Source organism: Miniopterus schreibersii, assembly GCF_964146895.1.
Source record: "Miniopterus schreibersii genome assembly, chromosome: 8".
Lineage (NCBI taxonomy): Eukaryota > Metazoa > Chordata > Mammalia > Chiroptera > Miniopteridae > Miniopterus > Miniopterus schreibersii.
This window is the reverse complement of record NC_138109.1, coordinates 20,206,840-20,231,747: the sequence shown is the minus strand read 5'-3', so window position 1 is coordinate 20,231,747 and position 24,908 is coordinate 20,206,840. Positions and strand designations below refer to the sequence as shown.

The following is a 24,908-nucleotide window of genomic DNA, read 5'->3' as shown; positions in this document are numbered from 1 at the left end:
CAAAGTCGCTGCCGGTCTGAATACGGCGGGAGTAGCTGCGCGGCGGATGAGGGAACCGGGGACCTGTTTCGTCCAGAGAAAAGCGCTGGAGAGGCCGAAGTCATGACGGGCGAAGTGGCTTCTGAGGTGAGTTCATGCACATGTTTCCATCCGCGGCTGCGGAGGGCTGGCGCCGAGGGGTGAGGCGGCGCGGGGGTCGAGCCCCGCGGAACGGGTCGCGGAGGCTGGGAGGACTACAATTCCCGGCGTGCACCGGGCGTCTCGGTTTCGCCGCCCGGAGGGATAGACGCCCCTCGCCGCCTCCGTCGGCCCCTGGACCTCGCGGTCCAGACCTGGCGCGGAGGTTCCCGAGCCTCAGTCCCCTCGTCCGTGTCGCTCCTGCCCTTCGCGGCGCGCGCAGCCGGCCGCCCTGCGCCTCCTCAGCACGTCCCGCCCTCCCTCCCCGTTGGCGCGTTTCCTGCGTTGGGTGTTTTTCCCCCTACAGCGTCCCGAAGGGGAAGGCCCGAGCCGAACCGGGCGGCTGGGATGCGGGGCAGGATTCTCTGTAAATGGACGGCGGGGTCTAAGGGGGTTCGCAATTGGGCCTGGAAGGGGCCTTTGAGGTCTTCGCGTGGGGTCCCGAGAGGGGATGTACCAGTCTCGGGGCCTCCCGGGTGGTGGCTCGCTGGTCCCTGGCGGCCCTGGGCATAGAAAAGACTTCTGTTTACAGTCCTGTGGTCTTTCTGGGGGCGGGACTAGGGTGAGACGCCAAAAAACTCAGTAATCAAGATGATATTTTAAAGCAACATTTAAAAAATATATATATCTTTATTGATTTCAGAGGGAGCAAGGGGGAGAGAGAGAGGGAGAGAGAGAGAGAAGCATCAATGATGAGAGAGTCGTCATTGATCGGCTGCAACCCGGGCATGTGCCCTGACCGGGAATCGAACCCCCTCTCCTGGATCCTAGGTCGATGCTCCACCACTGAGCCACATCCAGCTGGGCTACCTTAACTCTTTATAGGTCCCCTTCCCTCTCTTGTTTTCTTCAAATTATTGGGTGGGGCCAGGTAGAAGAGGGAAAAGGGGTTAAATGGTGACAAAAGGAGACTTGACTTTGGGTGGTGAACACACAATACAATATACAGATGATGTTTTATAGAATTGTACACTTGAAACATATAATTTTATTAACCGATGTCACCCTGATAAGTTCAATAATAAAAAAAGAAACCACATAGTTTGTCTTATATAACATATCCGACACCTGGATTGCATTTCTATGATGTTGTTTAACATGTCATTTAGATAAACGGAGAACAGTTCACACAGAAAAAGCATAATAAATGCTTGATTCTTTTCATTTACCATTACAGAAGTCCCTTCTTATCTACAGGGGATAAGTTCCAATACCCCCCAATGGATGCTTGAAATTGCAGATAGTACCTAACCCTATATATACTGTTTTTTCCTATAAATACCTATGATAAAGTTTAATTTATATATTAGACACAGTAAGAATTAACAATAATAACTAATAGTAAAATAGAACAATTATTACAATATACTGTAGTAAAAGTTATGTGAGTGTGGTGTCTCAAAATATCTTACTTAACCACCCCTGGTTATATTGCAATAAATGACTTGGTGTCACTTGTTTCAGGGGATCTCTTGCTGAAGTCTCTGTATAGGCTCAATGCTTTCTGGCACATGTTGCTGTCAATCGGAACACATTTTCTGTTCATGTCTTTCACCCACAAATTTAATGCTTTTTCCATCTTAATTAAGTATTTATCATGCTGTGGCTGTAATTTGCGATTTGAGGTGTGACAGCAAAACTAACATGAATTCCTTTTTCCTTTACAATTTCACACATAGAAGATTTATTCTTACTGTAGATCTTAGCAACCTCAGTATATGATTTTTTTTTTCTCCTTCTTTCTCCTTATTAAGCTAAGAACTTTCACCTTTTCACTTGCAGGAAGCACTTTACGAGCCAGCTCCTCTTTGGCATATCTGAATTGCCAGCATCACTACTGTGCTATTATTAAGTAAAATAAGGATTACTTGAACATAAGCACTGTGGTACCGTGACAGAGATCTGATAACTGAGGTGGCTACTAAGTGACTAACAGGTGGATAGTATATACAACATGGATACACTGGACAAAGGATGTTTCATGAACTGTGTGGGACAAAGTTTGATGATGGGAGATTTCATCATACTGAGAATGGCATACAATTTAAAACTTATGAATTGTTTATTTCTGGAATTTTCCATTAAATATTTTCTAACCGCAGTTGACCACGAGTAACTAAAATTATGGATAAGGGGGAACTACTGTGCTCGATATAAAGAGGTGGTTCTATAGAATTCTTTAAAGGCAAACAATGATTGTTCGTTTGTTTTTTGTCCGATTATTCTTTTTTTTTAAAATATGTTTTTATTGATTTCAGAGAGAGGAAGGGAGAGGGAGCAAGAGATAGAAACATCGATGATGACAGAGCCATTGATAGGCTGCCTCCTACACGCCCCCTGCTGGGAACGGAGCCCACAACTCGGGCATGTGCCCTGACTGGAAATCGAACCGTGACCTCCTGGTTCATAGGGCGATGCTCAACCACTGAGCTGCACTGGCTGGGCTGCTCAGTAATTCTTAATGTCACCCCTTAATTGAACCATTGAGTTGTATGTGTTTTTTCTTATTTCAGCCTGATGGTCCCGTACTGATTTGTTTATCATAATGTACTTAGAGCTTTCTGTCACCTGCTGGTTAATGCAAAGTATATTCTCATTTTCTAGGTTCACCTAGAAATCGATGATTTAAAACTCCTTTCACAAGAAGAAGCAGATAGTCCTTCAGACAGTGGACAGGACAGCTGTGAAACAACTGGGCTGTTGAGTGAACGAGGTTTGTGATAGTACTTTTATTTTTAGGAATATAATGGTGGGGGCTTGGGTTGTAAGTGGATTGGGTTAATTTCATTATTCTTTTGATTTATAAGTTATTAATGCCCAACTTTATTGCTTGTTTTGTTTATTATAAAAGCAAAATAATAGTGCTTGTACCCTTTTGAGAATAATTATTTCTGTTATTGAATATATAAAATGTCGAGAAGCTACCACATTGCCTGGTTGAATGCATTCATCCTATAATAAAAGAATTTTTAACACCTGCCAGAATGATTAGAACAACATTTCCAGTTGTAAAGATACATAATTATGTTTCGCAATGAGACATTTTTCCAGGGAAAATGTTTTTCAAATATATTTTTAGATTTGCTTTGCTACAATCAGTTCTTAGTGGTAGTTACATAATTTTGCAAGGTGATATATCACTAGGATAATTGGATATGTTTTTGGATGATTGGATAGGTTTAGGAGAAAGGCCATATGACAGCAGACCTCTAAAAAAAAGTTGTGTTTCCTTCAGATTCAGATGAAGAGATATTTGTGAGTAAGAAATCGAAAAGTAGGAAGGTGTTACAAGACAGTGATTCTGAAAAAGAGGAACCAAATGCCTCTCCTAAGAAAACTACCTATGACAGTGTTGAAGAGGAAAATAAAGAGAACTTATATGCTGGAAAAAATGGGAAAGTCAGAAGGATTTACAAAACTCTGGCAGACAGTGATGAAAGTGACATCGAGGAGGACCCTTTGTACCAGGAAAATCTTGAAACCCAAGTGACGTCTTTGTTAGAGCTGGGTCTCCAGTCTGAAAACTCTGTGGACTTTACAGCTGGCAGAAAGATTTTCAAAAAACCTATACGTGATAAAGAAGGAACTGGAGGAAAAGCAAAAGTAAAATCAAAGAGAAGACTTGAGAAAGAGGAAAGAAAGATGGAAAAAATTAGGCGCCTAAAAGAGAAGGAAGCAAAAAAGGAGGTACATTTTAAAAAACAATTTGCTATTTCTAATGCAGATTAACATCTTGGAAAAGGTTGTTTTTAGTTCTTGAAGGTTTTTTTGCACTCCGAATATAGCTTTGAGTTGGTTGTTTTTGCATTGCTAGTAATGAGGTATGTGATTTAAAACTTGGTCTCATTCTCCGTTTCAGATATATGGAGGACACTTTCAAATAAATGGGTTTCTGATTTTCTTTGTGAGCACATGGGGTAATTCTTTGCTGCTTCTGATCTGGATGAAATTCAACTTTCATAGAAGAATTTTTCATGTGTTTATCAGTCAGAAATCTTGCTTGCTAACTAGAAAAATCATAAGTTTTATAAGTTAGTTGTTTAATAAGTATTTATTGACTTCAAAAATATTTACGGTTTTTTAAAAGTTAGTTTTAGACAGGTGGCATAAAATCACAGCATGGACTTCAAGGAATGACTGTGGGTTAGGAACCAGTGAGGCTGTTCTAGAGTATCATTTATTTGCCTGTTGATGAAACATCTGCTTTTTCTGGCCTGATGCAAATGACCTTATGTTGTTGTGAAATATTGGATTTTGAAATGATTGGATTTTTCTTTTTCTTTATTATGCATTATCCAGGAAGAAGATGTGAAACAGCCATTTACTGATAGTGGCTGTCTTATGGATGAAGACCTTTTTGAAACTGGATTGGAAGAGGAAGATAACTCTCCATTGGAAGATGAAGAGTCTTTAGAATCCATAAGGGCAGCTGTGAAAAACAAAGTAAAAAAGCACAAGGCAAGTAAAAGATTATTGCGGTAAGAGCTAATCTACTGCTTCTAATCTTTGCTTTATTTTCTGATTTACTGTTGGGACCTTAATTTTTTTTTCAACTGAAGAAAAATGTGTCAATTGACTTAAGTTTTTCTGCTGTTAACTTTGGAATCATACAATGCAAGTGATAGATATGCTAACTTGTATTTTGATTGCCTTCAGATATGTTGGGGGAAAAAGTAAGATACTTTATGTTGTGTAAGAAGCAGATAAATAATGGGACAGAGGTGTAAATTTTATCATCATATGGCCTCTAAGAAATGAACCAATAGGTTTCAGGAAGTGTATCAAAGAGACGCATCAGTCAAAACGCATAATTGTCCTGAGTGTTTGGGAGCATAATTGTTTTATGTGAGATTATCTTTAGCTGCCCGGGAGTCATTGTCTCTCCTTAAGGAAAGATGTAAAGGAAGTATAAAGAATGAGAGCCCAAGTTCCATCTGAGACATCTAATTTGTTTTCTAGGCATTATAGGGTGCTGCGTTTAAAATTTTCTATTTGATAATTATTGACATATTATTAATGTAGTGTGATGCACTGTTGGAGCACAAAAGCAGCCTTTGAGTAAGCAACATCCTCTTATTTGTTTCACTTTTGTCCATATTATTTAACGTGTAATCTCTTTTAGAAAAAGCAACTATGTTTGGAGGGTGGCATTCCTTCATTTGAAGAAGAAAACGAGTTATCAAAAGGCACCATGAGGAAGGTAAGGTAGAGCCCTGTGCTGTATAGTTGTCATATTGATCTCTTTCCTCAGGAGATTGTGAATTTTTCAGGGGTAATATTTTATCATGTTGATCATATTTTCCTGGTACGCAAGATAATGCTTTGTACATAGTAGGGACACAGATATGGAATGGATTGAGTTAATTCTATGTGACTTGCAAATAAATGAGCTCCTTGGGCTTATAGTGTATTGAGCTTATTTATGCTTACTATTACCTCTCTGTCCTCTTTCCTTGGAGAGAGCAAACTCTCTGAATATCTATCTGTAGCATTAATGTAGTCTTACTTTTTGTTTTCTTTAAGGAGAGGAAGGCAGCCAAGTTAAGTAAGGAAGCGTTAAAAAAACTGCATAGTGAGACTCAGCGTCTTATTCGAGGTAATGCAAATCAGTACAATAAACTTTGAGGCAAATCACAATATTTCTTTGTATGCTCAATTTAGATGTTGGGGATTTTTGTTTGTTTAGCACTCCTAACATGAATTGGGTTATAATATCAAGTTTAGAATTGATCTTGGTGGACGGCCATTGTTCTGAAGCCCTCAGGACATTACAACAAACTGAGAAAATTTTCAGAACTGTAGTGGTGGTGGTAAGAAGGGAGGTTTTTGTCAATGGTTTTCTATGGACCAGCTGCATCAGGATCCCTTTGGGAACTTTACAAATATGTACATTCTTAGCTTCCACAGAAAATCTGATTCAATTGGCTTGAAATGGGGTCCAAGAATCTGTATTTTTTAAAAACTTCCTGGACCAGTTCGATTTCACAACTAGGTTAAAAAGCCACTGGTCTTCAGGGAGTTCTTTTGTACTTAGATCCTGTCTTCATTAAAGCCAGGATTGTTCTCTGTTTCTGGTGATGGCTTTGGCTATGCTATTTAGTTAACTGAATATGAAGCGACATATCAGAATATACAGTATATAGATTTTCTTGTTTTGTTCCATTTTATAGAGACTGCACTTAATCTTCCGTATCACATGCCTGAGAATAAAACCATTCACGATTTCTTCAAACGTAAACCCCGGCCCACTTACCAGGGAAATGCCATGGCACTCCTCAAGTAAGAACCGTCTTTCTTTTTTTCTTTTTTAAGATATATCTTTATTGATTTCAGAAAGAAGGGAGAGGGAGAGACAGGGATAGAAACATCAATGATGAGAGAGTCATTGATCGGCTGCCTTCTTGGGGATCGAGCTTGCAACCCAGGCATGTGCCCTGACTGACTGGGAATCGAACCACGATCTTCTTGATCCTATGTCGATGCTCAACTGCTGAGCCACGCCCGACCGGGCAAGAACCCTCTTTCTTGTGATTATAATTTTCATAAACATTCCATTTTGTAGCAAACAAAAAGTTCAACCCTAGCCTGTTTGGCTCAGTGGTTAGAGCGTTGGCCCATGGACGGAAGGGTCCCAGGTTTGATTCCGGCCAAGGGCACGTACCTCAGTTGCTGGCTCCATCCCTGGCCCCGGTTGGGGTGCGTGCAGGAGGCAACCAATTGATGTGTCTCTCTCATATCGAGGTTTCTCTCTCTCTCTCTGTCTGTCTGTTTTCCCCCTTCCACTTTCTCTGAAAAACAATGGAAAAAATATCAGGTGAGGATAAAAAAAAAAGTTCAGATTCCTTACACCCTTAAAGCCGATTTAATTGATTCACTCTGTGCTAAAGGATGAGAATGTTTCACATTTAGGATAATTTTCAACTTTAGCTCATTTCCCCTTCTCTAGGTCATCTAAGTATCAGTCAAGCCATCACAAAGAAATCACAGACACTGCAAACACAACTGAGATGAATGGAGACCATCATAGCAAAGATTCTGAGCCGACAACAGGTGCAGGATATGAAATGGAAACTAATGCACTCCATGCAGTTTCAAAGGAACCCCAGATGACTACTGGATCAGATGAGTCCTGCAGTAAAGATTTGATGGGAAGTGAAGAGCTAGAAACTCAGGAGAAACAGAAGCAGAGTGATGCTACACCTTCACCTGGGGACAGCTCAGTGGCACAGCAGGAATCCAGCTTCCTTGGGAACAAGGATAATGATGGGTATCAGGCTGGAGGGCTTGTGGCACCTGAACCCGATGCCCTGGAGGGAGAAGGCCTGCAAAAAACAGAAGAGGCAGATGAGAAGGTGGGAGAGCCTAGGCAGCAAACTAAATCAGCAGAAAAAGTGAGGAGGTTCACTGTGGATAGACTTAAGCAACTGGGTGTTGATGTTTATGTGAAACCTCGGCTGGGTGCTGATGAAGATTCCTTTGTGATACTTGAAGAACCTGAAACCAACAGAGGTAATCTTTGAATGGTGGGGAGCCTCTCCAGAGTGGTTTATTCCGGCAGCTTTCAATTACGTGCCACTTTGGAGGACAGGGAACACAGGAGACACCAATAACCACATGGGCACTTCACATTCTATTGCACTTCACAGATGTTGCTTTTAAAAAAAATAGTTTATTGATTTTTAGATAGAGAGGAAGGGAGAGGGAAAGAGAGAAAGAAACATCGATGTGAGAGCATAACATCAATCGGCTGCCGTCTGTGTGCGCCCTTCCAGGGATCGAGCCCACAAGCCGGACATGTACCCTGACAGAATTGAACTGGCCACCTTTTGGTGCAGAGGATGACACGCAACCAAGTGAGCCACACTAGCCAGGGCCAGATGTTCCATTTTTTACAAATCGAGGCAGGACCCTCCACCAGCAAAAAGATTACGACTTGCTTTATTGCAATACTTGCGTTATTGCGGTGGCCTAGAACTGAACCCACAATATCTCTGAGGTGTGCCTGTACCAGATGTGGATAGAATCCCACTTAGAGAAATTTGGCATATTTTATATTAGAATATTCAGAATATTCTAAACCTTGTTCAAAATGGAAGCCTTTTGATAGGTTAATATACAAAATACTGTTGTATTATGGTATGACATTCATAAAAGCATTGCTATTCAGTTTTTCACAATTAGAGATATATTGTGGTTCAGGAAATTGCCTGCAAAACTGAATTTCTTTTTCTTTTTTTTTAACTCATTCAACAAATACTAAACAATCCACTACATGCAAGATGCTTTGGGACATACCAGGGGAAATCTGACATTTATTTTACACTTAAAGTACTTACAGTCTAGTAGGGGAGATAAATATGTAGGAGAGAAAGTGGTGACATTTTTTATATCAAACATATGTCACCGCCCAGCCAGGCATGGCTCAGCTGTTGAGCGTTGACCTGGGATCCAGGCGATCGGGGTTCGATTCCCGGTCAGGGCACATGCCCGGGTTGTGGGCTTGATCAATGACTCTCTCATCATTGATGTTTCTATCTCTCTCTCTCCTTTTCCTTTCCTCTCTCTGAAATCAATAAAGATATATTTAAAAAATAAAAATAAATTTAAAAAAACAACAAACAAAAAAACATGTCACTGATAATTGGAAAAAATTAAATAATGTGACGAAAAGGGAAAAGTATTCTTTGCTGAAAGAAACATTTAGAATAAAGTGCTTTTGTCCCTGGCCGGGTGGCTCAGTTGGTTGGAGCATCATCCTGTACACCTAAAGGCTGTAGATTTGACTCCCAGTCAGGGCATATACCTAAGTTGTGGGTTCAATCCCTGGTTGGGGTGTGTACGAGAGACAACCGATTGATGTTTCTCTCACATCCATAGTTCTCTCTCTCTTTCCCTGCCTCTCTCTCTAAAAATCAATAAAAACATATCCTCAGGTGAGGATTAAAAAATGATAATAATAAAAATAAATAAATAAATAGAACAAAGTGCTTTTGGTGTTCAGAGGAGGGATAAGTTTCTTCCTAGGTGGTTAAAGGAAGGCTTGAAGAATAGGTGGCTGTAATTTCCTGTTTACTGCCTTCCCCTGGATTCTTTGAGTAGGGTCTTCCGGCTTATTTCCTACTCTGTCCCTAGTGCTTCCACAGTGGGTGACAACATAGTCGGCATTCATATTTATTGAATGAATGAATGATGCTTCAGAATAGAACTCAAGGGTTACCACATTAGATAAACTTCCTGGCTCAGGTAGAATTGGGTGTCGCCTCTGTGTCAAAGCAGTGTGGCATGATAATTAAGAGCTTAGGCTTTATAGCAAGACTAGAGCTTGAATCTAGACTCTGCTACTTACTGTTTAATCTTGAGTATGCTATTTGGCCTCTCTAAGCCATCTTTTTTTAAAAAAGTGAAAAAATAGCAGTATCTGTTTCACAAGGCTATTGTGAGGATTTGTTGAAATCATGCATACAATTAGTATACAGAAGTGCTCAAATAGTGGCTGCTACGTCTACTGGTGTTAGTGAAATTAATACGTCCAGACTCACTAAACAGCTTAGGGTTGGCAGGTACTATGTCATCCACAGTATTTGGTGTATAAAATATGCTTAGTGAGTGTCAATTGAATGGATGGGCTTTGTGGAAGTGGAGAGGACATTCTTTGATGGGACAGAAAGAATGGTACATATTGGGAGGGCGTGTAAGTCATTTGCCCAGAATAGGATGTGGGGTAGAAGAGTTGTGTAACAGAACTAGCATAGTTCCATTAGCAGAGAAGGGTGGGAATGAACTGTTGCCCAGAACATGGTGGGAAAATTCTGTTATGTTGAACTAGAGGTTATCTGAACAGTTCCAGACTAAGAGATGGGGAAGAAACATTTTTTGAGTACTTACTATACTAGACACTGCTAAATTTTGTTGTATGGGACCAGAAGTTACCTAAACAGTCCTGGACTGAGAGACAGGAAAGGGAAGAAACCTACTTTTGAGTACCTACTGAGCAGATTCTTTTATTAGTTTTTTTATATACAAGTTGGGTGTGTAGTTCAGGGGCAGCCTGTAATGGGGATTTCCTTTCTCATTGTGCTGACTTAGCTAGTATAACAGTTTCACCAAAAAACTTTTCCATTCCTGCTGCTGAGTTACATCACTGGCTGGATTGGCATTTTCTTTTTTCTATTATTTAATTTACCTTGCTCATATTTAGTAAGATTTCTGATAAATAGTGAAATGTTCAAAATAGGGAGTTTTTAAAAAGGGGAGTGAACCAGTGAAAAATGAGGCCCTTGAATAATTGAGAATTATGGTGTGTTTTTCTCAGTTTGATACTTTTTGTAAAAGAATTGCACATATTTAGAAACTTCAGTTGTAAATTTCTACCCTAAATGATTTTTGAACTATACTAAGGAAGAACAGTTGCAGCAGTCCATTAGTTTTGGGTAAGTTATGTGAATCACACAGGTGTTAGTAGCAAAGGAACGTTTGGTGTCTCTGTGTGTGTGTGTGTGTTTTCCCCTACAACTTTGTTGAATTTTAAAACTTAGTTTGTAATTTCTAACTGAAATCCTAAAGAAAAGCATGGCAGACTCACATATTGGTTGACACTTGGGTTTAGAACTGGAAGCCTTGAAGCAGCGTTTCTGGAAGCATGCTAATCCAGCAGCCAAACCCAGGGGAGATCAGAAGGTGCATGTGAACATCATCGTGAAAGATGTGGGCGCTGATGGAAAGGAAGAGCTAAAGGCTGATGTGGTACCTGTGACTTTGGCAGCTGAGAAGCTGGATGGAGTAAGCCACACAAAACCAGGTATTCGAGTTGACTTTCTCTTTTTTTTTTGCTTTGTGCTTTGTATTCTGACAGGTCTTTATAGCTACTGAAAACCATATGGTGAAAGTTATAGGCCTTGGCTGGGTAACTCAGTTGGTTAGAGCATTGTACTGATACGCCAAGCTTGCGAGTTCGATCCCAGTTAGGGCACAAACAAGAATCAAACAAACAACACATCAATGTCTCTCTCTTTCTCTATCTATCCCCCTTCCTCTCTCTCTAAAATCAATAAATTTAAAAAAGAGAGAGAGAGAAAAGTTATAGAATCTTTTTTCTTGGAGACTTTGGAGAGTGGACAGCAGTATCTCTAGCATGATTCACATGTAGTATTGCCTAGAGGTGTGAGGAGGGTAAGATGACTTTATTCCTTAAAAGAGCCTTTGTCTTATTTTTAAAAACTACATATCCATTGTAGAAAATACATGAAAAGAACAGACAAAACTTATACAGTTCTCTCTCAGAGATAACTTCTATAACCATACTGTGTATCTATCCTTTTAAACTCTTTACGTGTGTGTGTGTGTGTGTTTAAAGCACAGTAACGCAATTATACCATTCATTCTGCTTTGTAATCTGCTTGTTTTCAGTGTGTTAGGGATAGGCCTGTTGTCCCCATTCTTACTTTGAAAATATGAGTAATATGTCACATAGAAAAAAATTTAAAACACTGAGGAAAAGGTTAAAATGAAAAATTAGTCTTCCCAAAGGCAACTGTTAATTTTTTGTCCGTCCTAGGAAAATTCATATGCATATACCATTTGTGTGTGTGTGAGTGAGTGAGAGAGAGAGAGAGAGAGAGAGAGAGAGAGAGAGAGAGAGATTGAGATTGAATAGTTATTCCTGCCAGGCATTGCTCTAGGTGCTTTACAGTAAATAGCATTAGTATCCTTATTTTAAATATGAGGAAATGATATACAGAACATTTACACAACCTTCTCAAGTACTAGAACCAGCAGCCTGATCCAGAGCTCAGATACACATTATTTTGCTTTTGAGGGGTTTTTTAAACAGCTGTATAATATTTCATTGTATGAATATAACACGATTTAACCGTATTCCTATTAATGGACATATTGTTTGTTCCAGTTTTTGGTATTTCATACAATGTACATCCTAGTAGGAGATACATGTTGGTCTATCTGGATGCAAAATTCCTTACAGTGGAATCAAATTTTGATAGATATCATTCCATTGTTCTTCAAAATAGTTGCGCCAATTTATACTCTGAATTAGTGTGTAAAAGTTCCTGTTTCCTCCTTTTAATTTATATTATCAAACCAAATGTTTGCCAAATATATAGAAAATGATACCTCTTTATTTTTTATTTGTAGCTCTAATTAGACGTGAGGTTAAACATTATTTTTAACTTGTTTGTTAACAATATATTCATTTTCCTGTAAACTCCCAGTTTATATCTTTTGTCCATTTTACTCTTGAATTGTTTCTCTTTTTCTTCAAAATAGATAAATTTATCAGTGCTCTCCTTCATGGCTTCTGAGCCAGAGATCCTTGAAGTCTCACCCCCTCCCCTTTTTTTGGCCCTTTTAATAATAATTTTATAATCTCTGCATAGTATATTATCCCAGGGTGTAGAACATAATTCTGGAAGTGCTCTTTTACACTTGAATTCATAATAATCCCCATTTGTCACAGTAACCAAAGCCTAGGGAACTAAGGTCCCTGCTCTTCCTTTTGGGGTGTGACGAGAGCACTGGGGAGTTGCCCGCAGGCGCGCCCATTATTCTGGTGCAGAGTCATTATGCCCAAAGCAGGCCTTCGTGTTTCTGTCCAGGGGAAAAGCTTCAGGTGCTGAAAGCTAAGCTGCAAGAAGCGATGAAGCTCCGGAGGTCTGAGGAGCGCCGGAAGCGCCAGGCGCTGTTTAAGCTGGATAACGAAGATGGATTTGAGGAGGAGGAGGAGGAGGAGGAGGAGGAGGAGGAGGAGGAGATGACCGACGAGTCTGAGGAAGACGGAGCGGAGGAAGAGGAGGAGGAAGGCAACCAGGAGGCTGCTGGCGATGATGTAATTTAGTTACTTGGTTATGAGCAGTAAGGAAAAGAGGAGAATCAGACTGAGTAGGGTGTCAGCTGCGCATGGGGCTTGGCAGCAGAGAGGAGCGCAGCTGCCCACGGGCCCGATCCCAGTGCATTCAGCCAGTCGGCACCCTTCACTGGTGCGCTTCACAGAGCCTGGCTCATGATGGTTTACATAGTGTAGCGTGATGCTAATATGAGATGGCTTCTCCATTAAGGATAAAAAGCAGTGTTCACCTTGGCCAGGCTGAGGCCTGGAATCAGTTCTCAGACAGGCCGAGACCTTCCTGAGTTAATTGCGTTCTTCGAGGAGAGTGTTTGTAGAAGGGTCTCTCTCTCTCTGGCCCTTGTTCCATGGTATTGTTTTCCACTGAGGAAACAGATGATGACAGGATTTTTTTGTATTAGAAAAATGAAAAGCTTCCTTGTTTGAACACTGGAGTCACTTAAAAGAGTTGGTTAATATTTAACTTGGGGAAAGAAAGAAGGAAGCAATGGCTCAACTGGGTAGCATATCACAGTCTGTGGTTGGTTTGAGGTCAGTAGTTGTCATGCAGTCTCAGGCTAATCATTTAACCTCTCATCACCTCAATAAAATGATAATTCTAGTTTTCTTTCATAATCTTGAAGCAATTTTGGGAGGGTAAAAGGTAAAATAAGTATAAAAAAAGCCTTAAAAGTGTCAGGGTTTCGAAATTACATTACTGACGATGGTGGGACTGAACTTCCCTTCAGGTCTACCTTTTCAGATGTCAGATGTGGTGACCAAGCAGCCATGTTTCAGGCTAACAGTATGTTTGCTTTAAATGTTTTTTGACGTGCATTCTTTTGTTTTGGGATGGCGTGTTTGATAAAGATTGCAGAATTCCTTCTCGGTAATGAAGAGGTAGAAACCAAAGATGAGAAAGAAATGGATAAAGAAAACAGTGATGACAGTGGCGAAATTGGCAAGTCCATTGGGCGCCTGTCTGTGCTCAAGCCTCTCTCATCAGATTCTAGTGTACTCCTATTTAAAGATAACTCTTCCAAGATGGGGTAAGTAATTCTCTCTAAGGAAAGATAACATTCCTTTGGATTTGCCCTTCTAGTCAGAAGCAGGAACAGATACTCAAACAGCTTACCTTCTTATTTTGTAGCTACTTTCCTAGTGAAGAAAAATCAGAAACAGATGAAAACTCGAGCAGAAGGCCTGGCAAACTGGGTAAGGAGTGACTCATACGCAGAACTTGACTTTCGGTTGATAGTTTGGCTTTGATACTTAAGGACTACTATTCCATAAGTTTCCATCTTTTGAACCCTAGTGGACTTTTCCCAGTCTTACATGTGGCAATGAAAGCAATTTATGAATTAGAGTGTTTTTCTTGGTCCAGTTTTTTAAAATGTATACACAGTTTCTTTACAGTTGGCCGTGGATCTGGAGTGAGTATGTGTTGATTGTGTGAACCTTAAACATCTCCGTGGAGATCAAAGGGAGATGTGTAAGTGATTAGATAATGGAGAGAGTGATCATAGGCCTTAGGGTGATGGAGGGAACTCTCGGAGGGAACTCTCGGGTGTTACTTAACTCAGAGTGATAAGCCTTGGTTGTATAATGCTATCTTAGTACTGTAATTTACCTTTGACTTAATGTTTTGGGACATAGAATTTGAGAGATTTGCCTCTGAATGTTACCTGACAGTTTTATTCTCAACTCTTTTTCCTAAATAAATCCATTTAATTTCAGGAATCACACACCTGAAAGTTACTTCTCTTTCTTTAGATGAAGATGATTCATGCTCATTGCTGACAAAGGAGAGCAGCCACAATAGCAGCTTTGAGTTGATTGGCTCCGCAATTCCATCCTATCAGCCTTGCAACAGACAAACAGGCCCTGGGACTAGTTTCATGCCTACAGCAGCAGGATTCAGATCTCCTTCCCCTGGGGTGTTTCGAGCCAGTTTGATCAGTTCAGCTTCTAAGGTAAAATGGTTGTGGTTTTCTGATCTCCTCCCCCTTTTGCTTCCCACAGTGCTAAATAAAGTGTGTCTAAGCCAACCAACTCCTACCACATCATTTATGTTTAGTTTAAAAATCCACCCTGCTTGTGTATTAAAAACCAGCTTCATCCAGTGTGCTTACTTTCTTGGAGATATTTTTCTCTGTGCTTCTCTTGGCTATTCATTGTCCTCCTCAATTGCAATTGCCTGAGAGTAGATTAAATATTGCAAATAGCAGCTTCTGTTGTTGTCATGACAGTGAATGACATTTGTAAAATGTTATGTTTTTGTTTGGTTTTATTTTGGTGCCAGAGTTCAGGAAAGCTGTCTGAGCCTTCACTTCCCATAGAGGATTCCCAGGATCTGTATAACGCCTCCCCAGAGCCGAAGACACTTTTCCTAGGAGCAGGAGACTTCCAGTTCTGTTTAGAAGATGACACTCAGAGCCAACTGTTGGATGCAGATGGGTAGGTAGTTTTATGTTTCTGTGGGTGGGATGGTGATGGGTACTGCTTAATTTTGTTTAAAAATAAAGTGAGCTTCTGTTACTCCATCTGTGCTTTCTTGTCTGGGAAAGAGAAGATGTACATACCATTAGTAGTACATTCTACAAGTTTGAACGAAGTCTCAAGAAAATAAAATGTAAATAGCCCTTACTGGCATCCTTCGGTCTCTACCTCATTTGAAATGCATAGTTCTTATAAAGACATCAAACTTCCATGTATCCATCCTACTATGTTATGATTGTTAGGTGGGACTGAGAATTGACAGACAGACCTATGGTGCATTACATGGCTGTAACACCAAGCCCTACTCTAGCATCATCTGAAGCCAAAATTATCCTTTACCCTTTACCTTTTGAATAGCATTTATTCTTTTGTAAAACTTCCCCCTCCATCTTTAGATTATCACAGACAGAAGGTTGAATCTTTTGTCTTCTGGTTTGGGATTCAGCTTCTAACTGTGGTATTGGAAATGAGTAGTTTACCCCTACTACTTTTTTTCCTAGAGTGTTTCTTACACTCTTCATTGTGCATGTAGGTTCTTAAATATTAGAGACCACAGGAATCAGTACCAAGCTTTGAAGCCTCGACTGCCGTTGGCCAGCATGGATGAGAATGCCATGGACGCTGACATGGATGAGCTGCTGGATTTGTGCACTGGAAAATTCACTTCTCAGGCTGAAAAAGCTCTGCCCAAGAAGAGCAACAAGAAAGAGAACATGGAGGAACTTCTGAATCTTTGTTCAGGAAAATTCACCTCTCAGGGTAAATATCCAACAAAGTGCATGAGGCTCACCACAGCCAACTGTCTTAAGTCTGTATCCTTGAAAAGAAGCCCCTTATTCTTGGGTGAAAAATTTACAGAAAACAGAGTGAAGTGGATTCTTGCATGTAGGTTGAATTCACTGTTTAGCTCCCGACATTTAGCGCCCTTACTTTCTTAGGGTGGTGAAATGTTGACTTAAGATTGCTCTTAATATTTGTGCAAAGCTTAGAAAAGTGTCTGGTGTATAGTAAATTTTATATAAATGCTAACCTATTGATCCTACCTGCACACCCCTCTCTCCCCCTGACACCCCTGCTAGAATGTAAGCTCTGTGGAAGTTGAGATCTTTGTTTTGTTCACTACTGTATCCCTGGTGCCTGGCACATAGTAAGCACTAAATAAGGATTTGCTGAGTGAATGAATAGCTGGTGAGGTCTTTTTGGCACATGTTCCTTAGAACTGTATTGAGCTGGCGTGTCTTCGATGGCTGGGGAAAGGATAAAGCTGTCATTTCTTGGTGACAAATCTGTTTCTTTGTTGTGACGTAGATGACTCCACTCTGGCTCCATCAGAGTTAAATAAGGAGGAGAGGGAGAGCAGCGTGGATGATCCGATGGAAGAAGCACTTGCTCTTTGTTCAGGCTCCTTCCCAACAGACAGGTGAGGCTCAGTGATTGGTGGGAACTTGGGAAGGGCTGGTCTTCTGATCAAATTTTGGGGTCACGTTCTCTGGACCTAGCAATAACTGGCCATCTTAGGGGCTTCTTATCTTGTCTGAGAGCATTGCAGTGGGTCTAAGTCTCATATTTGCATGTAAGGAAACTATAATGCTTTCATTTAGTTAGTGGAGAATAGGGTAAAAAAAAAAAAGGCAAAAATAAGCACATGAAAGTGCTCAACATCACTAATAATTAGGGAAATGCAAGTCAAAATCAAATAATATGCTTCCTCACACCCATTAGAAAGGCTACTATAAAACAACAACGGAAAATAAGAAGTATTGGTGAGGATATGGAGAAACTGGAATCCTTGTGCTCTGTTGGAATGTAAAAATAAGCTGCTGTAGAAAACAGAATGGCTGTTCCTCAAAAATTTAAAATAGAGTATGATTCAGCAATTCTACTTTGGGTTTGTCTACAAAAGAAGTGAAAACAGGCTCAGATAGGTGTTTGTACCCCCATGTTCATAGCATTATTTTTAATAGGCAAATGGTGGAAGCAACCCAAGTGGATACAAAATGTGTTGTGTGCATGTATGTATATATACATACACAGTGGAGTATTAGTCAGCCTTAAAAAGGAAGTAAATTCTGATAACTACTCAGTTTTGCAAGATGAAAAGAGTTCTGGAGGTTGGTTGCACAACAATGTGAATACACTTAACATGTGAGCGGTACACCTAAAAATGGTTAAGGTGGTAAATTTTATGGTACATGTATCACAATTTAAAAGAAATTTTAAAGTCAGGATATCTTGTTTCCTGTTTCTTGAAGAGATTGTTGATGCTAATAAAATAATTTTCATTTTCTTAAATCCTTGTAGTTTGCTTTCAACAACTAATCTATTGATTTGTGGATTTGCATTTTAGGGAAGAAGAAAGCTCTGAAGAGAAGGAATTTGGAGACTTTCGGCTTGTCCCAAATGATAATGAATTCGATAGTGATGAGGTAAGTCTGAAGGGAGCAAAGTAATCATAACTGAACTTCGTGTATTGCTGCTGTATGGGTTTTTTTCCTAGTCTGAGTTCTTGAAAATTCTAAGTGGGGCATCTTGATAAGATGCAATTTCCTAGAATAAGATGTTTGGGCAGAAGTTTGTAAGTTCTGCTTTAGTTGAGGACACATTTTGTTCAGCCTGACCTTGGGTGTGTTCCTATATGGTTTTGCAGGATAGACACAGTGGCTCTGATAATGAAGATGAGGCACTGGAAGACCATGACGATGACGATGACGATGAAGAAGAGCTCCTGAGGCAATCCGAGAAGCTGAAAAGGCAAATGTAGGTGTTATGTCCATTCCTTCGGTTGCTAGAAAGTTCTAACAGTTGAGTTGCAGCTTGCCACCTTTTTATCTAAATTTGCTGGTTCTGCTTTTGCTTTTTGTGGTTAGCATAGATTAAGTAAAGTCCATTGACATGTTATCTCTTGAGTATTCAAGATGGTCATGTCCTCCTCACGTGATTTCTATACTGTCCATCTCTAGTCTGTCAGCTGTTTCTCCCATGACATTGTTTCCATACTCCTCACATACTGGATATTCTCTTTACCTGTATATAGCAGGAGTGAGACCACAGCCAGATTCCTTGTTCCGGATGCATAACATACTACTTAGAATGTAACCAAAGGCCCTAAGAGCTGAGTCACTGTAGATCCTGAGGATCAAGTAGTCAACTACAATTCCCTGCATCTTTTTTCCTGTGAATTACTATCATTCCAGGCTTTCTTTATCCTAGTTTTGAGCAAAAGACCTTCATTTATTTTTTCAGTGTTTTGTTGTTATACTGATCATGAAAGCAAACCGTTTTAGAATATTTAAAAGAATATAGAAAGATTAAATTAAAAGTCATCCATGTTCAGCATCCAGTATCTTTATGAAAGTGGTGGTGGTAGTTATTGCCTCTTCACCTTTTTTATGAATCTGTTTTTATATAGTTGGAATCTGTATAATATTTTATATGTACAATTTTGCTTTCTTTGCCACATAGCTTATCCATAAGCAATTTCCCGTGATGTTACAAGTTTTATAAAGAGCATTTTAATAGGTATTCAATATTATATTGTATGTGGATGACTTTTGGAATTCACATGTAGGACATCGTATTGATCCCTATTAGATTTATATTATTGTTTTTAGCCTATCATACCATTCTCTTAAGATCAGTTTTGGGTTCTCATTTATCACCTCTTGAATTAACTATCTCATACAGCTTTGGGTCATCTATAGATTTTTCTAAGGCAGTGGTTCTGAAACCTTATTTAACTGCAGAGTCCAAATGAAATCTTACAAAGAATGACAGCTGAAAGTTGAAGTCCTCAAAGAGGGTGGATGGGAAGATTGGGAATCTTAGTGGCTAATAGCCCCTAAAGGAATTCCCCAGAAACCCTAGGATTTAGAGAAACTCAGCTTTAAAAAAATAACATAAGTTTTTGATAAAAGCCAGCCTTCAGAAAGCCACCAGACTTCTGCTACTTGTGGCCATAGATAACAGGACTTTGAACCCAGAGTGACGGTGGATTTGTTCTCAGTGGGAACTGAAGTCAGAAAAACTAGCAGTGGTTTTGATCACCAGTAACTCTGAGCCTCAGTCATGCCTATAACTTGGGGGTCAAGATTTGGTGGACCATAAGAGATCCAAGTCCATTTCCTTTCTATACTATTCTGTCTCCTGAGGCTGGCGAGCTTAAATACGAAACAAGATAGTTTGAACCTTCTAGCAAGTATGTCTCAAATGTATAGAGGAGATTGAGAGTTCTGGCTTTAAAGTCACCAATCTAGCTGAATCCAGGTTCTACAACCTCCTAGCTGTTGACCTTGGGTGAAGTAGCTTACTCTCTGACTCTCAGTTCCTTCAACTATCAGTTGAAGGAAATAATCGTAGTATCCCCTCCTGAGATAATGCCATGATGTCTATGGAGCACAGTTACTGGCACATAGTATTAAGAAATGATAGACTTTTAAGTATTATCAAGATGTATTGCTGTAAAGTTAAACTTATTATTAGAGGCCGCTCTATATTCTGCTTTTCTCATTGCTTCCATATTCCATGTGTGCTCATGGTTGCATTCTCTCTCTTCAAAATTATTTTCCAGGAGATTGAAGAGATACCTGGAGGAAGAGGCAGAGGTGTCGGGGAGTGACGTGGGAAGCGAGGACGAGTATGACGGGGAAGAGATCAACGAGTATGAAGAGGATGTAATTGACGAAGTGCTTCCTTCTGAAGAGGAACTACAGAATCAAATCAAGAAAATACACATGTCAGTGTCCCAACAGGCCTTTCTGGGTAACGGGGTGTGTCTTAAGGCGGGCCCTGTACCCAGCCAGAGTGGCGCTCAATTTAAACACCATACTTCTCCTGCTGTAGGAAAACAATGCTGGATGATGACAAGCGACAGCTACGTTTATACCAAGAGAGGTACCTTGCTGATGGGGATCTGCACAGCGATGGTCCTGGACGAATGAGGAAATTCCGGTGGAAAAACATAGGTATCTTGGTTGTTGCCTTTAGAAGCAAATGGCATAATGTGCGTGTTTGTGCAGTTTAAGATGACAAGTGGAAATCAGAACTACAGTGGGCTTTGTGGAGGACCTAGATGTAACCATTGTTTTCCATTAACGGATGGGAATGTGTGCGGTAAGTGACAGGAGTCCAGGCATCCTCTCCTACGGAAATTGCAAAATGCTGATAGCCGTACCTCTTTGCTTTAGATGATGCTTCCCAGATGGACTTGTTCCACAGAGACTCTGACGATGAACAGATCGAGGAACAGCTTGATGAGACAGAAGCCAGATGGAGGAAGGAGCGAATTCAACGAGAGCAGTGGCTTCGGGACCAGGTAGGAAGTCTGCAAGAAATTCACCTTTTTTGACCCTACTGCATGAGGAGAGGACCTAGTCACCTAGCTTGTCACAATAGTTTCAAAGTCTTGGGGAACATATTTCTGTCCCTTTTAATCCTTGAATTTTCTTTTGTGCTTTGAGAAGGTTCACCATGGGCAATTTTATTCATGTTTGTTTGCCCTAAATAAATTTTTTTATTTTTTTGTCTAAATCAAGGAAAGGTTGCAAAAAGGAAAAGAAATGACATCCCAGGTATCTTAGCCTCGTAGTCCAGGCTATGCCAACCATTTGGGGGAGTTGTAGACTTCTGTTAACGTCTGATTTTTATTTCCAGGCACAGCAGGGGAAAACTGCAGCTGAAGAAGAAGAAGAAATTGGGGAAGACAGTCAGTTTATGATGCTGGCCAAGAAAGTTACAGCCAGAGCACTGCAGAAAAATGGTGAGCTCTTGGTCCTCAGGGTCTAGCCCCCTGGATTGTTAGTGCTGGAGCCTTGGAGATGACTCCATCCTTCAGGGGCTATTGCAGCTTAGTCACAGTCCTGTGTCTAGCATTGTCTTAAAGATGTGGGGAGAGACAGTGTTCTTGGATCTTTATCTGTTGCGCTGTGCATGTTGTACTTGTGAGTCTGGGTAGCTGGTTTTGCATTATGTTTTAAGACAGTTCAGAGGAGTGAATTCTGAATTTTTTATTTAGTTGCCCAGGATTAAATACCTAAGTGTTAGAGCTGAAATTTGAACCCAGATACATCTAACTCCAGAGCGGAGGCTCTTCTTTTTTTTTCTTCTTTTTTTAAATATATTTTTATTGATTTCAGAGAGAGGAAGGGAGAGGGAGAGAGAGATAGAAACATCAATGATGAGAGAGAATCATTGACCGGCTGCCTCTTGCACACCCCCGACTGGGGATCAAGCCCGCAAGCCAGGCATGTGCCCTGACCAGGAATAGAACCTTGATCTAGATCCTAGGTCGATGCTCAGCCGCTGAGCCACGCCTGGCTGGGCAAAGCATAGGCTCTTAAGCACTACTCCACACTTCTCCCATTGTTGCTTTTTATTACTGTTAATGATTAGTCAATAATTCAGCTTGGTTGTCTGTCTTCTTGTAGCCACTTACTATGGTTTCAAGTAACCATTATAAAATAATCAGAGTTCCTGTGGCTTTAGCTTATTGGTTTAGTTAAAGGCTTTTTAGCTCATTTAGACTTAAAAGTAATTCTACCCAGTTTTGCTCAGAACAAGCCTCTGTCTTTTTTCTTCTCAGCCAATCGCACTGTGGTTAATCAGGAATCAACGTCTTTACTCAGAAATCCTTTTGAAGCCATCAGACCAGGAAGTGCCCACCAGGTTGGTTGAGGACATTGTTAGCCTGATGTCATGATCTGCAATGTCCTAAAGGCCCAGGTCAAGCTAACGGAGTACTCTCATTAGGGGAGGGAGGTGGCTGCAGGAAATGGAAGTACATGGTAAAGGATCCTGCTATTTCTCTTCTGTTGAGTGGGGTAGGAATGTGTCCCCTCAGGGAGACATCGACTTCTCATTCTTTCTTTGGCACTTGGAATTTGATACCAGATGACTCTTCTTTCCTCAGCTGAAGACAGGCTCACTACTAAACCAGCCCAAAGCTATACTTCAGAAACTGGCTGCCCTCTCTGACCTCAACCCCAGTGCTCCCCGAAATTCAAGAAACTTTGTCTTCCATACACTTTCTCCTGTCAAGGCTGAGGCAGCAAAGGAATCATCTAAGCCTCAGGTAGGGAATTTGAGAACTGATTTGATGGCTTTCCAAAGCAGAATGTATTTGTTTGTTTTAAATATATATATATTTTGGGCTTAAAGGCTTATGCTGCGGTGTTAATCTTGCACTCCCAAGTAAAGTACAAGGGGATTGCTAATAGGTAATCAGTCTTGAAACTTGCCTTTCTGGAAAGTTTATATTTCTTTCTGTCTTTTTTTTCTGTTGTTAATCGTTTATTATTTAACTATGAGTTGCTGAAGAGCTAATTGAAGGTGAGCACTATATGGAGGTCTTGAGCTGGCTGTGACACTTTTTCTGCTCTCTAGGTGAGGAGAAAGGGCCCATCCTTAATGAGAACGCCTTCACCTAAGCGCCTCAAAGCAGGTGATGGCTCTTCAGGATTGAAGCAGAGCATCTTCAGCTACTTGGAAAGCTAACACCGTCGGGGTGCCAGCGCCTACTTTGAGACTGCTTTGAGAAGTTCTGGCATTGAAAGTTGGAGTTAATGCTCACTCACGTGGATGATTCTTCCCTTCATAATCGATGCATTAAGATTGCTGACAGAGACTCCAGTTCTTTCCACTGCATGACTCTGGACATCTCTTTCCTTTCCTCGTATTATTTCCTGGGTTGGCCACTGATATTAATTCTGCCATGTTTACAACATTGACTCATGGGACACTTGGGTGAAGACTTATTTCCTTCATTAAATATTTAACATTTTATCCTAGCAGCTTCCTGGGTTGATACCTCTTTGTGGAAGGAGCGGTTAGAGGAAGAAGAGGAGGAGGGAAAAGTGTGACATTACAGAAACTTACAGGAAGCAGCGAATGCCAGCGCCAGCACGACTCCCTCACGCCCCTCAGGTCTGCACCATGGCGACCTGGACTCAGTGAAAGAGCTACATCTTAGACAGGGGACCTAGGAGCTGACAGATGGGCTGTCCATGAGTCTTGCCTCTTCCACTTTCCTGTATGCCTCTTCCCAAGACAGCCCCAAGTGTCCGGTGAGTCTTTGTTTCCTTTATAATCAGGACTCAAACTGGTACCCACATCAGAAAGACCTTGGCCCCAATTTTCTGGTGTAGGAGGATGAGAATGAAGGGCTACACCCAGCGCCTGGCACCTGAGAGATCCCACGGGACCGAAGCTCTCGCCTGGGACTAAATTCTCGATTTGAAACACTTGCTCTGGGACCTCTCTAATCCTGACAAAAGAAATAGAACCATGATTTATTGCATTCAACTGGGTGGCGTATATTGCCCTAATCAGTCAGAGAACAAATTAATACTTCATTACCTATTTTGAGAGAAGACCATCATGGAGTTTAATCAAACTATTGTTAAGAGAGCCCTGGCTGGTGTGGCTCAGTTGGTTGGAGCGTCGTCTCGTACACCAAAAGGTTGTAGGTTCAATCCCTAGTCAGGGCATATACCTAGGTTGCAGGTTTGAAGGTTTGATCCCCCTGGTTGGGGCAAGTATAGGTGGCAGCTGATCAGTGTTTCTCTCTCTCTCTTTCTCTGCCTTCCTCTCTCTCTCAAAATCAATAAGCATGCCCTTGGGTGAGGTTTCAAAATATATTTATATATTATTAAGAGAATTGCCATCACTCCTGAGTTTCCCTAAACTACCATGAGCTACTCAGATTTTGGACAGGTTTTTCCCCCTCAGAACTGAGCATCACTGCTGCTTTGGGAAAAACAGTCCATGTGAATGTGGTGTCACTATTGGGAGCTGGACTTGGGAAGTTGGATGAATTGTGCCAATTTTTTATTGACAGGTGGGGGACACCAGTTTAAACGATGGAATTAGGGAATAGGTTTTCTCCAGTTTTCTCTAATGCACAAGATGCTGACTTTGACAGATTCACGTTTGTATATTTGTAATCTTGTAATGGGGAAGATGTATGTAAAGATGTTTTAATGTGGATGTCGTTTTTCAATAAATATCAATGCCTTGAGGGCAGAATTTTTTGTCCAGATTGAATGCTTCTTCTTAAGTCTGTGCCTGTCTAATATTGAGAGCACTTTGTTTTCAGTCTGTCTCCAAGGGAAGCCCTCTGGGTCTACAGTAAGAGGCTGCTGCACTTGTCCTCTCACTGGCTTCTCAACTCCAGTGAATAGATCAGACTAACTTGCCAAGTGGTTTGGGCTCAGTGCAGGTGATGAGAGTTTACATAAATGATACCTGTTTTTACAGCCCTTTGATTGGCAGCCATAGGTCCAAGGCGAGAGTTATTGCCCCTCCCTGTCAGAGCCTCCATTTATATCTATGAAAAGAGGATAGTAATGCCTGCTTGTCTTGGAGTTGCTGTGAAGCTTATGTTGGAAAATGCATGCAACTG

The 24,908-nt window shown here is 40.8% G+C and overlaps 1 protein-coding gene across 2 annotated transcripts; it reads left to right on the top strand.

Annotated features, from left to right (window-relative positions):
• The first annotated feature begins 19 nt into the window (after positions 1-19).
• On the top strand, positions 20-24,532 carry CLSPN (claspin). Of its 2 annotated transcripts, XM_081145648.1 has the most exons (25): positions 20-126; positions 2,782-2,890; positions 3,413-3,864; positions 4,477-4,635; positions 5,300-5,377; positions 5,701-5,773; positions 6,348-6,456; positions 7,124-7,686; positions 10,784-10,975; positions 12,789-13,018; positions 13,886-14,064; positions 14,166-14,230; positions 14,789-14,988; positions 15,318-15,472; positions 16,047-16,273; positions 16,823-16,934; positions 17,862-17,940; positions 18,162-18,271; positions 20,082-20,246; positions 20,354-20,475; positions 20,698-20,825; positions 21,164-21,269; positions 22,092-22,174; positions 22,419-22,580; positions 22,892-24,532. In XM_081145648.1, exons 1-25 carry the CDS (start codon positions 103-105, stop codon positions 23,000-23,002), a joined length of 3,993 nt encoding a protein of 1,330 aa, XP_081001774.1. In that variant the 5' UTR covers positions 20-102; the 3' UTR covers positions 23,003-24,532. The 2 variants fall into 2 exon arrangements, with proteins under 2 accessions (XP_081001774.1, XP_081001775.1); XM_081145649.1 differs by lacking the exon at positions 5,300-5,377.
• The last annotated feature ends 376 nt before the right edge of the window (positions 24,533-24,908 follow it).

Coding starts and splice junctions, on each gene's coding strand:
- CLSPN (XM_081145648.1), top strand. CDS start 103: ATGACGGGCGAAGTGGCTTCTGAG. Junction 7,687..10,783: donor AGAACCTGAAACCAACAGAG/GTAATCTTTGAA, acceptor ACTTGGGTTTAG/AACTGGAAGCCTTGAAGCAG. Junction 15,473..16,046: donor CAACTGTTGGATGCAGATGG/GTAGGTAGTTTT, acceptor TTGTGCATGTAG/GTTCTTAAATATTAGAGACC.